Source organism: Podarcis filfolensis, assembly GCF_964270895.1.
Source record: "Podarcis filfolensis genome assembly, chromosome: 1".
Classification (NCBI taxonomy): domain Eukaryota; kingdom Metazoa; phylum Chordata; class Lepidosauria; order Squamata; family Lacertidae; genus Podarcis; species Podarcis filfolensis.
The window spans coordinates 129099276-129113713 of NC_139604.1; the positions used below are offsets into that span (position 1 = coordinate 129099276).

The 14438-nt window shown below is 45.8% G+C and overlaps 1 protein-coding gene across 10 annotated transcripts in view; it reads left to right on the forward strand.

Moving 5' to 3' along the window:
• Positions 1-14438, forward strand: part of KTN1 (kinectin 1) — a 104379-nt gene that overhangs the window by 46434 nt on the left and 43507 nt on the right. For all 10 annotated transcript variants that reach the window (XR_014547217.1, XR_014547218.1, XM_083610576.1 and 7 more), the window contains exons 10-18: positions 2022-2109; positions 3617-3783; positions 5358-5426; positions 6158-6195; positions 7715-7805; positions 9599-9667; positions 12060-12097; positions 12235-12325; positions 13738-13806. Coding sequence is in view for 8 of the 10 variants with exons in the window: in XM_083610576.1 (XP_083466702.1) it covers positions 2022-2109; positions 3617-3783; positions 5358-5426; positions 6158-6195; positions 7715-7805; positions 9599-9667; positions 12060-12097; positions 12235-12325; positions 13738-13806 (720 nt within the window). In the remaining 2 variants the exon portion in view is untranslated. The remainder of the gene's footprint in view (positions 1-2021; positions 2110-3616; positions 3784-5357; positions 5427-6157; positions 6196-7714; positions 7806-9598; positions 9668-12059; positions 12098-12234; positions 12326-13737; positions 13807-14438) is intronic.

Here is a 14438-nt window from a genome sequence, read left to right on the forward strand (position 1 = left end):
TTTCCCCCAAAACTGTGCTGATCTACCCTACCCAAGACATCGTTTGTGAGGTGCCCCTGGATCATCATCATGTGGGGAACTCCCAGAAAGCAGCTGATCCTTGCAGAAAGCAGCTTTTCCAGTCCTATGCTTGCCACTTTAGAAGTCTTGCCCTGTGCATTGTCCCATGGAGGTGGGGACAGATAAAAAGATCTGGCTCACTGGGCCAGAAAGGTTTCCCATCCTTTCCTATGGAATCTCCATGTTAAGAGGTCCACAAAGGGCAGTTTGACCCCAAAGGGACTCATGGGCAAGCAATGTGCTATTTGTCCAGACAGACAGAATATACAAGTGCTATAGACTTTTCTTTTAATAAGTTACTAGCTACAGAAACTTTGTGACCTGTACATTTGATGAGTTCCAGCAATAGATTTTTAAAAAGCATTTTGTATCCAAGTAGTAGACCCAGCCACCCAGTACAGTGTCTTAACTGGATGTGGAGCCAGCACACCAAGGACACTTCTAAATCTAATAATAAGATCAAACTATAAATTATGTAAGTGTCCCAAATCTATTTTTCTGATTGGTTGTATGCAGGTAAGGGACTGATTGGTATGTATAATTTTTCACCTGTGCTTTCAGAACGTAAGTGTTCCCCAACCAATTCACAACAAAATAATAATATACTCTGGTTTCTCTTGAGGTGGCATAAATATAAAAATATGAACAATGGGGTGGGTGGAAGAACCCTCACAAATCTGCAGGACCACAGGATGAAACAGCAGATGCAGTGGATTATAAGACAATAGAAAATACTTTTACACAGGAACTTAAAAGCTTTTTTAAAATAAAAAATGGAATAAAAAGGTCTTGACTTTGTGTAGCAATCAAAAGCAGGTGCCAGGTAAGCTTTCCTAGGAAGAACATCCCAATGTCTTAGGGAAAGCACCCGGAAAATACTACAGTCATACCTCAGGTTACAGCCGCTTCAGGTTGCGTTTTTTCGGGTTACAGACCGCCGAAACCCAGAAGTACAGGAACAGGTTACTTCCAGGTTTCAGCGGTCACGCATGCACAGAAGCGCTAAATCGCGCTTTGTGCATGCGCCGAATCGCAACCCGCACGTTCACAGACGCGATGCTGCGGGTTGCGAACATGCATCCCACACGGATCACGTTCGCAACCCGAGTGTCCACTGTGTTGTAATGTTGCTGGGACTAGCCAATCCCTCTACAGTTAACAATTTCGCAATTAACAACAATAATAAACTTGCCTAACTCATTATAAAATTATGTAAATGTTATGCTCAATGTCAGGACCACCTAGGGAGCAGGTGTCAAAGGGTGATTGGAAGAAACGATGAGAATCCATTAGTAATATTTAGAAGGGGTCCTTGGCTGACAATGTAAACTCGAGGTTACATTAAATGTAGAATCTGGATGCACTTGCTAAAGTAGTCTAGCAGTATGGACTGTTGGGGGGCTGTTAATTATTGTTTTCCTTCGCACACCCTTGTGCTGAGTACAATAGCCACAGAGGGATGCTGGTAGACGTGCTGTGAAGTGCAAGGTTCACAGCAAGGTAGAGCAAGGTTCAGCACTGGGGGGTTGCTGGTGAATCCAAGCCAGTAGTTTACTGCTATGGAAGGTGAATGCCACTGCTATCTGCTCTTGGTTTCTGAATTCTTTGGCACTCCAAATGATGTGATCTGGGTACCTAGGGCAGATGAAGCCAGTTCATGCAAAAAGGCATCAGGTGGGATGTTTCATTCTCGGTCTCTCCCCCCCTTCTTGCACATCCATCTTGGGCTATCTGTTCCACTTTCATTACCCTGAATCACGTATTAGGAGGATGAAATAAAAATGTTAGGGTTGAGTGCTCTTCCCTTAGCAAATGTTGGACTTGAGAGCTGCTCAGAAATGACAAAAGCAACAAGAGACATGTGAGGCTCTCTCTTTATCGTGTGTGTGTGTGTGTGTTTGAGAGGTGATGCAATAACATGATCAGAGATGTATATTGTTCTCTGTTCTCTTAACATCCAGGCGCAACTACAGGAAGCTGAGCGAAGATGGGAGGAAATGCAGAGCTACCTCAGGAAACGAACGGCAGAACATGAGGCAGCCCAGCAAGGTGCATTATTCAGTTTCCCCTTTTATCCTTTTCCCATCAGTGGGAAGAAATCCCTCCACGGGATCCCGTAGAAGCCTCTTTAAAGACGTTGGGTTGCATCCGGTGGTGGCTTTGTGCTAGTGTCAGGGACTGGCTGGACTCGGAGGAGTGGTGGCTGGATACTGAGGAGGGGGGACCGGGAGAAGCGGAATTTGGAGACTGACTTGGAAGAAGTAGTCAGGGATCTGGGAGAGCCTGTAATGTCCAGAAGACAAGAGGCAGAGGCAGGAGAAGCTGCAGGATTGAAGAACGGGAGGAGGGAGAGAGAGGTCAGGCTGTTGTAGAATCAGAGGCTTCCACACCTCTTCCTCCTGCCTCTCCTGTTCTCTCGTCTCCCAGGACCAGGAGAGGACTGAAGAGGGAGGAGCAGAAGCAGGTTATACTCAGGCATAGTCTGCCTGATTGGGTGGGGGAGATACATAAGCTGGGGTCAGGGTCGGGCAGCTACCTTATTGGATACACACCTAGGAGTACCTGAGAGACGTAGGACTGGGAGGCAGCCTTTTCTTATCTTATAAACCTTCTTTCTCCTTACATTTCCAGCACCTTTTTGATGTATGCATTTTGGCTAACTTAGATTTCAAGAATTCCCAAAACACAAAGTCTTACTTAATATATAACATGTGCAACTCAATATCTCAAAGCCAAACACTCCAAATATTTCTGAAATAAGTCCATGAGAACAACGCTCGCTATGTGTACTTGTTCTGGTGCGATCCCAACAGAACTCTCAACAATGAGATACCCGGATTTCAATCTCTGTTTCTTCTGGTCGGCCTGAAAGGGAACACTACAATGGCAATTCAGTTCTCCATTAAATAAGTCTGCTCCAACCTTAAAATGGCACTCTGCTCTTTTTTGAAAAGGCCTTTGTTGTTGTTCTCATGGACGTATTTCAGAAATACTTGGGGCTGTTTGGCTTTGAGGTGTTGAGTTGCGCACGTTTTTATTATTAAAACTTCATGTATTAGAAATTGTTGAAGTGTCGTCCGTTATTGTTAATGAATTTTTGTAAACTATAAGTGTATATACCTTATACTTGGTCCACCAGACTCACTTTTATCTGTCTGTACTTGTTTAAAACAAGGGTGGGCAACCTCATTTCTGAAGAGGGCCACACTTCTTTGGAGTAAAGGGCTGTGGCTGTAGCCCGGAGGTGGATGAACTTGCTTTAAAATGGCAAAAGTGGTGAAGGACAGGGCAAGAGGAAGGGCCCTTGCCCCATTGATCCCCTACTTAGGGGCTTCCCAGAGAGATCTGGCTAACCACTGCAGGAAGCAGAATACTGGAAGAGTCGGAACCTTAGTCCAATCCTGCAAGGCCAACATTTTATCTTACTTACACTCGGTAGCCAGCCTGGGTTTGTCACCATCAGATGCCCTTCAGTCCAGAGGGAGAAAAAAGTAAACGTAACTTTTGCTAAGTCTCCAGTTGCCTATCAGTCCCCATATTTTTCTTCTCATGGCAGATGTGCAGAACAAGATTGTGGCTAAGGACAATGAGATCCAGAGTCTGCACAGCAAGCTCACTGATACGATGGTATCAAAGCAACAGCTGGAGCAAAGGATGATGCAGTTAATGGACGCAGAACAAAAGAGGGTGACGGCGGAGGATTCAATACAGAGGCAGCTTCAGGTATGGCTCTATCTCATCCACTCGATGTGCCTTCTAGTTTCTCAGGTTTTTCTTTACTACATCAAAGCGGTGGAACTCCTTTCTGCTTTACAGGCAGATAGCTTGTGTTTCCATGGTTAACCCATGTTGCTGTTCAGTTGCTTAGTCGTGTCCAACTCTTCGTGACCCCATGGACCAGAGCACGCCAGGCACTCCTGTCTTCCACTGCCTCCCGCAGTTTGGTCAAACTCATGTTGGTAGCTTCGAGAACTTTGTCCCACCACCTCGTCCTCTGTCGTCCCCTTCTCCTTGTGCCCTCAATCTTTCCCAGCATCAGAGTCTTTTCCAGGGAGTCTTCTCTTCTCATGAGGTGGCCAAAGTACTGGAGCCTCAGCTTCAGGATCTGTCCTTCCAGTGAGCACTCAGGGCTGATTTCCTTCAGAATGGATAGGTTTGATCTTCTTGCAGTCCATGGGACTCTCAAGAGTCTCCTCCAGCACCATAATTCAAAAGCATCAATTCTTCAGCGACCAGCCTTCTTTATGGTCCAGCTCTCACTTCCATACATCACTACTGGGAAATCCATAGCGTTTACTATGGTTTACTATGGTTAACCCATAGCAGTGCAGAAATCCAAGTGCACCTCCTGGCTTTGGGGATACCCATGGCCGCTTCCTTCCAAGCTCAGCAAGATGCCTCCTGCAGGATCAGAACACCAGAGGTTCTGAGCTTGTGACAGATTCTGCGCTTTAGCATGCGTTCTATTTCCACCTTCTAGAGACCATTTTAGTGACCGTTTCACTGGTCAAGCTGTGTGCCACCCCCTCCAACAAAAGCTGTTTGCAGCAAACCTTAGCTAGGTGCTCTTTCCCGCCCACCCCTGTTTTATCATGAAGTGCAAGATGACACAACACCATCTGCTTCTAACATTCCTATATCTTGCTAATCTAGTGTGAAGACATCGTTGCAGTGGCTTACAGACAACAAGAGAAATGAATTCAACATAGGTGAACTTAAGTGGCAGTGGCAGCACAGCGTAATGTTCCAGCCACCCAGCTGCTGGCTCAAAATACATTTTTTCTAAATATATTTTCTAAATAAATACATGTTCTCTGCCTGAGTGAGGCCAGTTGAGGGGCAGGGGCAGGCTGGCCTTCCTGGGCAAGGTGTTCTCAAAAACACCAGGTGCCACCTGGTTGCTGCCTGTGTCCTCTATTGACTCTGTATGACCTGGAGGTGTGTAGGTGACACGTTTTGAAAAGGGCTTGGGTGGAAACTACTCCTAAGGCAACATTAAACAATGCAATATCGGGTACAAAGCCAATTATTCAGAATCCAGTAAGCATCCTTCAAATGGCTTATGATAGCTTCAGCAGCTTGGATTTTGTTTTCAATCTCTCCCTTTCTTTTTCTGTAACCACGATGCAAACTGGGGCAACTTCACGATACATCCCGGTTTAACCATTTAAGCAGAATAATCCTAGTGGGGCTGGGGGGAACAGTCCTGTGTTACCCTTTTTCCTGTACAAAGCCATTTCAGAACAAAATGTTCCTAAAGGTGCTACCTTGACTTTTTGCATCTCTTTTTCCAAAAGGAGCTGATGGAACAGAACGAGGCTTTAAAAGCTCAGCTTCAGAAGTACCATTCCCAGATGGCAGTCCAGGTATGGAAGCATCGGAATGGCTCGTAGCTGTCATTGCCGCCTCTTCCTTCTCCTTTGCATTCAGAGCTAATGCCAAGTACCTTGGAACTGAACTGGTATGGCAAGGAATGCCAAGAGCAGCTCAGTGCCATAGTCTACGCTACGATGACACACGGCACGTTCGTGCATTCATGTGGGGTGGAATTCAGCATCGCGGTATGACAAATGCTCCATCTGCACAAGCGTTTCCACTTGACAGAACAACCCCCTCTCTCCACCTCTCGCAGCCTCCTGACACCCTCTCTCGCTGCTGGGTGTCCTTGCAGAACTTGCTAGGTAAAGGCTGTGCATGGTGCCTGGCAGAGTTTCATAGGTACAAATCGATGGTGCCCCAAGGCTACAGTTGGGAATTTTGGGTAAGGTGATGAGACAAAGGCCATGGGAAAAGGCGGGGTTTAAAGGCAGGGAGATATGAAGAGCCCCTCTGTTCTTGGAGACCTGGAACAACTGTATCACGATTGCACAGTCAAGTCCTGGTTGGGCTTGCTTGGAGTAAGACTGGTGTTGAGCAGGGTGGCTCCATTTTTACCTAAAGAGATCCATTTACAATGGATCGAAGCCTCCTTTTCGATCTGATTTCTAGCTTTGAAATATGAAGCTTTCAAAGACCCTAAATGCCCTTAAACGTGGTGATGCCTGATCAAGTGTTCAATTCAGAATACCAATTTCATCTGCATCTTCCTGTCTTTCAGAGTTCGGCATCAGCCCTTGCAGAAGAATTGCACAAGGTGTAAGTATTATTTCATTCCTGGGTTTGTTATTTGCTTTGGTGTGTAGGCACTTCAGTTATATAGAAGAGATTTTTCTTGGAGGAAATGTTGTCATTTCCAAAAACCGTACCCGCCATTGTTACAGATTCCCCTAAGAAGCCATAACCATCTTCCTAAGGATTTCCCCTCCGTGCTTAACATTTGCAGTACATTGTATTGTGTGTTGTTTTAGCAGGAGAAATTAACTCAGCCCCCTCATTTAAAAAAATAATAAAACAAAATACCCTCTTGTTGTAAGATTCAGTTGAGTGACCATGAGATTTCTGAGTGTGGTGGTGGGTGAGGCAGGCTGTGGGTGTGGTTAGAATAGTTCTTGTGTATGAAAGCTTTTTGTAGCCTGATGCACAAAACCCCAAACCATGCATGAAACTGCCGTATATGAGATTCAGATTTTGGGTCCATCTCTGCTGGCTGCAGTGCTCTGATGAGCATCAGCTATCCTAGTATTCTGGCAGAGGGAGGTCTTTTATGGGAGTTTAGATTTTTAATTGGGTATCTGGCAGAAGCGCTTGAAGAGATTGTGGAGCAGGGCTGATGAGTCCAGTAAGAAGAGAATCCTGGGGAGAATCATGAGGACTAAATAGAGAGTCCTGGATGCTGATACCTAGTTATCGATGTGCTGATTTCTTTTTTACAAAAATACTCCAGCTCTGGTTCTCCGTTTGCATTGATCTTCTTTCTTTCCTCACATCTGTATGATTAACTTCCCTGTTGCAATATGTTAACCTGACACCACTTCAGTTATGCAACATGGTAGGTGAGGTTCGGTCCTGCGCAGAGGCCAGTGGTTCAGAGGGGAAGCTCAAGCTTTTCTGGGGCAGGTTAGTGAGACCTGCCTTGCTTTTTGCCCTCTGCCCTGTTAGAAGGAAGGTCAGAAGCAGAGACTAAGAGAAATGGGGTCACAATGACATCAGAGGCTCCACTAAAGTCACCATGGGAGTGGCAATGGAAGGACACTGTCCTATGAGCTGCCCTGCTTCCACAGCGGCCTTGAGCTTCTGCTCTTGACAGTGGAAATAGGGCATGTGCTGATAGGAAACCATCGCCATGGATTGACTCTCTGCTCTCTGGCTCTGCTGGTTTTGGTGAGCTGTTTGTTTTCCTGGGAACTGTCTTGACCTCTCACTAAAGTATTCTGCATTGCGGATTGCTAATATCTCTTCCCGCCCCAACATACAACAGTATTAGGTTCTGTAGCAGTCCTTAAAGGACTGGATCTTGCGGTATCATCACCCTGGTCATCAGAAGCCGAAGTGCAGAATTTTGGACAAGTCATGCTGGGTGTGCAGCTGCAAGCTCTGTGCATTTTCTTTTCATTTACGGAGGCCCTGCTGCTTGCATTTCTAAAACCAAGAACTTACTGATCGTCAACTGCAGTTGAGCAGATTCTCATTACCTCTTTGTCGGCTCTGCTTGTTGTGATGATACATTGCTAATGGAGCGGTGCCCTTTCATTTTGTTTGGGTTTTTTTATTGCAGGATTGCAGAAAAGGATAAACAGATAAACCAGGCTGAGGACTCGTTAGCCAACGAACGCATCAAGCTAACCAGCAAGGAGGAGGATCTCATGGTATAGCAAAAGCTCAAGTGTTGCGTGTGAAAAGTGGAGGCTTTGATGATGGCGATGATTTCATTTCTATACTGCCCTTCGTCCGAAGATCACAGGATAGTTTGCAGTATAAAAACACAAAACCACATACCACAATAACACCCACCCACCCAAAAAAATAGTTGTTATTGAACCTGATGTAGCATGTGTGTTTTAATCCTGGCACGGTAGATTAAAATAGTGGCTGCACAGATGTTATATATTTATCTGAATAAGCTATTTGCCTTCCATGCAAAAAGGAGACCACCTTGCTCCTTCCTCTCCCTTTGCCAAACACCACAGACATTGTGACTGAGTCGTGGTGGAGTATGGCTTTTCTCCTTTCCCTCCTGTGCTTGCACATCTCAGTCTTGCGGTTTTCAGCAAGGCAAGAAGTGGCCAGAGGCAATTGCCTGCACCTGCTGCTGGTTCTGCTTTGGTTCCGAGACTCCCAACATTTCCTACTCCTTTGCTTCCGAGGGCAGAGATTTGCCCAAGCAAGTGCAGCTGAAGTGATGAAGAGGAACGAGTTGCAGCAGATCTAAGATGGCTGGAGCAAACCTCTCCTAAACTGTCCCAGTTTGACCTGTTTCCTCTGAGGTTGTAGTACCTCCTAGTCCTCAGCCTCAAAAGTCAGATCATACCTGTGGTGTGAAGTAGGGCAGGGTGGGAAATTGCCGTTTGCAAGTGCACAGGTGGAATGGGTATTGCAAGGGCACCAAAGGAAACGCATGCAGGGAGAACTAAGATCTGTGGCAGCAGCAACCCTGCAAGCTCAAACTCTGCAAAGATCTCTTGGGAACTCAGCAAGCCCTTCCAAACTCCAGAAATCCCTCTTTGCCCTCCCCTGCAAAGGGGAGTAGCAGAATGAGGTGGTTGAAGCCTGGGGAGATGATCTGTGCCCCTGCAGAGGGATATGTTGTTTTTGAATGCTTTCTCGTGGTGTTAAGTTATTGTATTTTTAATATTTTGTTGGACGCTGCCCAGAGTGGCTGGGGAAACACAGCCAGATGGGCGGGGTATAAATAATATTTTCATCATCATCATCATCATCATTAACTCCCTGCATGTGTAAATGAACAAACAATCTTGCACATTGGAGCAAGCCCATCTTGTTCCCTTCTGGGCTAGTTTTCCGGAGGGTGTCCTATTTGTTTTTTGACATGCAAGGGAGCATTCAGATATATTTGGTCTATGATCTGAAGCAGTACAGAGCATTCTACTGTCTCATTTTCTCACTTGTTAGCTCTCTTGGGCAAGCTTTGAATGTTAAGACAGCAGGTGGTCTTCAAGCTAGCATGGAAAAATTGAGAAATAGGTATACAAGCAGAATTGCTTGCCCTCCATCTTTTCTAGATTTTGAAATCTAAGAACTGGGAATATATTTTGTCGTTAGGATTTATTGGTCATCTGTCTACAGAAGAAATAAATAACTAAAGTGGTCTTTCTTAAAAATATATACATATTTGAGGGATGCACTAAAAGTTGCATCGAGTTCGCTGTTTTTAAACTGTGTGAAATAAACAAGTAGCAGCACAACTGCAGAAATCTGCCCAATGTTGGGAAAGTAGGGGAGAAGATGTGATTTTTAACCTGCCTGTGGAAGGAGATGAGATGAGGCTGTTTCTTAGCAGGTACATGGAATATATGTTTTGATTGCTGCAGATGAGGAGCTCAAACTGAGATTGGTGCAGTTGAAAATGTAGAATTGGTCTTCATGGCTGGGACTTTCTGGCCGCACCTTGTAATGTGAAACCTGTTTCTCCCCTCTCCAGGTTGTACAGAACATGAACATGTCCCTCAAAGCAGAAGTGCAGAAGTTGCAGGCGCTCACCAATGAGCAGGTTAACAAACCCATATTCATATCTTGACAAGTACTGTGTTCTGCCATTCCACGGACAACACTTGAGTATTATTTGTGCTGAGTAATATTTGTGCTTATCATAAATTAAGGAAAACTGGCTCCAAATGTAAAAGGTGGGATCATTCAGTGCCACTTGGGAATGATCTAAACTCAAAAGTACTTAAGGTGTGCTCAGTTAGAAGCACACCTCAAGGGGGTGAGTTTCATCTCTTATCTGCTGTTCTTTGCACAAAATCTTGAAAAGAAAAGATTTAGCTCACACCTGACCTCACACATAGAAGCCCCTTTTCCCCTGCAGTCAGAAACTTAGAGGCTGGTTAGAGTTGATCGTTAGTGATAGGGGCATTTTGCACATGCTCTAGAGCTGTAGCTCAGATTTTGTGCTGCACATTCAGCCCAAATGTGTACCTAAGCATAGTATATAAATGCAACAATTCTTTATCTAGCCTAGGCCTACATTCTGCTTACCTAAACTTCTTAAACAAGAGCTACTGGTTTTTGACTCCCTGGAAAAATCTAGTGATTTTTGTTCCTTAGGATGATCCACCTTTGCCCTGGACCCTCCTCTTCCTCAATTCCAAACATCTGCACAATTTTTTGTTTTGCAATTAATCCACTACTACTGCTAACAAGTTGTGATAAGAAATCGTGCTTGCCCTGCCTAAACAGATGAGACAATTTGAGATCTAGGACTTTCGAGGGAAACGTGAAGGCAACAGTTGACTATTTAGTCAAGAAAACAAAAAGCAGGAGTGGAGAAAATCTAGCCCTCCATATGTTGCTAGACTTCAGTTCCCATCAGTCTCAGCCAGAATGGCCAGTAGTCAGGAATGATGGGAGTTGTAGTTTGGCGACATTTGGAGGGCATCTCTTTCCCCACCCCTGAAATAAAGTGTTGCACAATGGGAGACTCTTGTTCTCTGTTCTTGTGGGCTTGAACTGAGTGGAGGATGGTTCATGCTAAGGCCACGTATAGCAGACTAAGGAGACCCAGGTCCAGATCATCTCTCTGCCCTGGAGCACGCTAAGCGATGGCGCACCTCTCCCTGTTTCTCAGCCAAAAATAACTCGCAAGGTTACACATACTTTTCATCACAGTTGTGCTTGCTGCAGCTGGTGCACAGAGTTGTTGTTTAGTTTTTTAGTTGTGTCCGACTCTTCGTGACCCCATGGACCAGAGCACGCCAGGCACTCCTGTCTTCCACTGCCTCCCGCAGTTTGGTCAAACTCATGCTGGTAGCTTCAAGAACACTGTCCCACCATCTCGTCCTCTGTCGTCCCCTTCTTCTTGTGCCCTCCATCTTTCCCAACATCAGGGTCTTTCCCAGGGAGTCTTCTCTTCTCATGAGGTGGCCAAAGTATTGGAGTCTCAGCTTCAGGATCTGTCCTTCCAGTGAGCACTCGGGGATGATTTCCTTCAGAATGGAGAGGTTTGATCTTCTTGCAGTCCATGGGGCTCTCAAGAGTCTCCTCCAGCACCATAATTCAAAAGCATCAATTCTTTGGCGATCAGCCTTCTTTATGGTCCAGCATACATCACTACTGGGAACATCACTACTACTCCAACAGGTGCACAGAGTAGGAGAGACAAATGTGCTCTTCATTCACCTATCTGCACGTGCCGGAGAGCTGCAGCCCAGTCGGGTTCCAAGCACATGTCTTCCCGATGCTAAAGGGCATGTGTCTTACCATTCATGCTTTCACATCTTTGCAGACAGAATCTGCGTTAACTGCAGCAAATGCAAGTGCCGTACAAAGCGTTGAGCCGCCATGGGGAATTAAGCACCTGCTTGTAGATTGTTTCATTGCAGGCGGAAGTTTCACTGTGTTCGTGGCTTCAGCCTGCTTTGAAGCTCCTCCAGCTTAAGGGGGAAATCCTCCTTTTTCTAGATTGCGGCTTGAAGGCATTTTCATAATATCAGAGTAATGGAGTTGGTGCCCCCACACTGGAATGACTCTCTGCCCGTTCGTGGGCAGATATCTTCTCCCCCCCCCCCCCCGCAGCTCTGTGGCATTTCCTTTAATGCAGTCATATACATCATTATCCAGAGCAACGGTGCCCCGAGCATTTTCACTTCCTAGCCTGTTACCTAATATAAAGTGCTTTCCTTCCTAGATTTGAAAGTATCGCTGCAGAGCACAGTCTGATGAGCAGATTACTGAGCATGTGGCGGTGCCTTTTTCGGAGATGTGCAAAACATGTGTCTCCCCACCCCTTTTTTCTTTTTTGCTTGTGGCAGAAAATGAGAGGCGCAGCAAGAAGCTAAATTTCATGGGCTCAATCTTGGCTTTTTAATGTTGGATGCAGCCGTGTTTGCTGACTCTTGCTGGGATGCAACACACTAAATAGTGCTAATCCTCTTTCTATCTAGGCTGCTGCTGCGCATGAGCTGGAAAGGATGCAGAAAAGGTAAAAAAACAAAGAGTGCCATCTGATAAGCCATTGTTCTTTGGTTGTTATGTGCTTGCTTTGGAGTGGGCTGGGCCTTGTAAGCGGGGTGGGTGTGTGGGTGTGTTTTCTTTTTAACCTTTTGCCCTGTTTTTCAGTACTCAGGCCAGAGATGAAAAAATCAGAGCACTGGAGGAGCAGCTTCAGGGACACCATGCCAAAGCTTCAAGTGCAAAAGAGGAACTTCAGGTAGTGAGTGTGTGTGTGTCTGTCTGTGTGTGTGTGTGTGTGTGTGTGTGTGTGTGTGTGTGTGTTTGCATTGCCTAGAGCAGCCTTACTCACAACAGGACAGCTGACAACTTGGCAGCAGGACTAGGAAGGGCACAGGAAAAGGTGCTGCATGGTAGTGTAGCAGCACAGCGTCCCCAAAACAAATGGAGATGCGGCTTGAAAAAAATTGCTGTCAGTGATGCAGGGAAGAAAAGTGAGGTGTCTCATCACAAAATTGTGGCTCGGCATGAAGCGAGCAGAGGGGCACTGCAGTGCCTATGCAGACCCCAGTGCTAAGGAGCTTCTGAAACGAGTGGGGATTTCAATATGAACAAAAGTATTCACTCATACTTAGCATCTCCCCCCCATGCTTTTACTCCAGATCAGCTGTTTTTCCTTATTCTTATTTTTAATCAGGGGACTTGAGGTCTAAACCGCATGTTACGATATTCAGTATTTTTAAAAGTGTGCTTAAACTGAACTCTTTTATTTCGAGGAGAAAGTAGCTGCAGGAAATGTGATCTAGACTATGCTCTGATCCAGATCAAGCTTGCAGGGTTCCCTGATGGAGAATGATCATAGCCAGAGGTGCTGCTCACAGCAGTGCTGCTAATAGAGGCAAGGTTTTCTCCCAAATGCTAGATTTGCTTCCACTTGCTAGACCTTTAGGGTGTTTTTTGGGAGTCCTAGTCTACCCCCTTCCCTGGTTCCCTAGTTTATTCTAGTTCTTCCTTTGAGCAGCCTTCCCTTCCAGCTCGATGCTGTTGAAATGTGATCTCCTGCATTCAGGAAGAAGGGCCAGAGCTCAGTGGTGGATCAACTGTTTGGCATTCAGAAGGTCTTTGCTTCAATTCCTGGCATCTCCAGGTCCAGGACCTTCCTTCCCCTTCGGAAGCAGCGCTCCAGGAGTTCAGAAGTGCAGGCAGTACTGAGCTAGACGGACCCAGTGGTCTGATTTGTCATAAGGCAGCTTCATATGTCCAGTGTCTCTTCCCACCCCACCCCCCAAGATCAAATTTGTACTCCCCCCCCCCTTATTCCTTCTGCTCCAGCAAAGCACTTTCCCCTGTGTTCAAAGCACTTCACATAGGCTGTTCCAGTAAATCTGTGCCCCTTGGGATTGCCTGGAGCAAGCTGGTATCGCCATAAGTGGGTTAAAGCGAAGACCCTTCCCAGAAGTGCTATCATTATAATCATGGTGGCGATCCACCCTTTGCAATTCAACGGATAGATAGCCAACCCGAACAGGGATCAGGGCTCTCTTAACATTTCTGCCAATTGCTGTTCATCAGAACCACCGTTTCTCTTCCAATAACACAAAGAAAATTGCAGGAGCAATGTCTGGGTACAGAATTCCGAACTGACAGCGCCGTCTGGTGATTTCATTTCAGGTTCTAAAGGATCAGAACAAAGCACTGCAATTGGAAGTTCAGAAGCTGCAGGCTCTCTTGTCTGAGCAGGTATGGCAGACAAATTGCTGCTAATAATACTATCTTTGTTCAGAAACGGCTGTTGATGTAGATGCAGCTGATTTGAGGGTTGGATGTGGGAGCCAGCAGAGGGCTAAAGGATGTTTATATCCTGTATCTTCTAGTTGCTTATATAGCTGGTTTTGGAACTATTTCTAGGTAGGATGCGCTGCTCGCACCCCCCCACACACATGAGCAACATCACACCTGAGAAGGGAGGTTATATGCTCAGGAATCTAGTATCTAATTCGAATTCCGGAGCTGTCCTTGGTGGTGGACAATGCTTGGTTAAGTGAGCTCCACGCCCCAGTTAACTTCTTCAGTATTTCAGGAGGACAGGATGCAGATCCACACCCAACTCACATTCAAAACGCATGACTTCCTCCAAAGAATCCCGGGAAACAGTAGTTTGCCAAGGGTGCTGGGAATTGTAGCTCTGGGTAAAGCTGTAGTTCCCAGGATTCCTTGGGGGAAGTCTTGTGCTTTAAATGCATGGTGCAGATCTGCCAGATAATTAAGCTTCAAAAATCATTTATTTATTTTTTTTAAAGTGGGGCATAAACGTTTGTGTCTGCTCTTGTCCTTTGCTTTTGTATCTAGATTGGTATTATTTGCTGCATGTT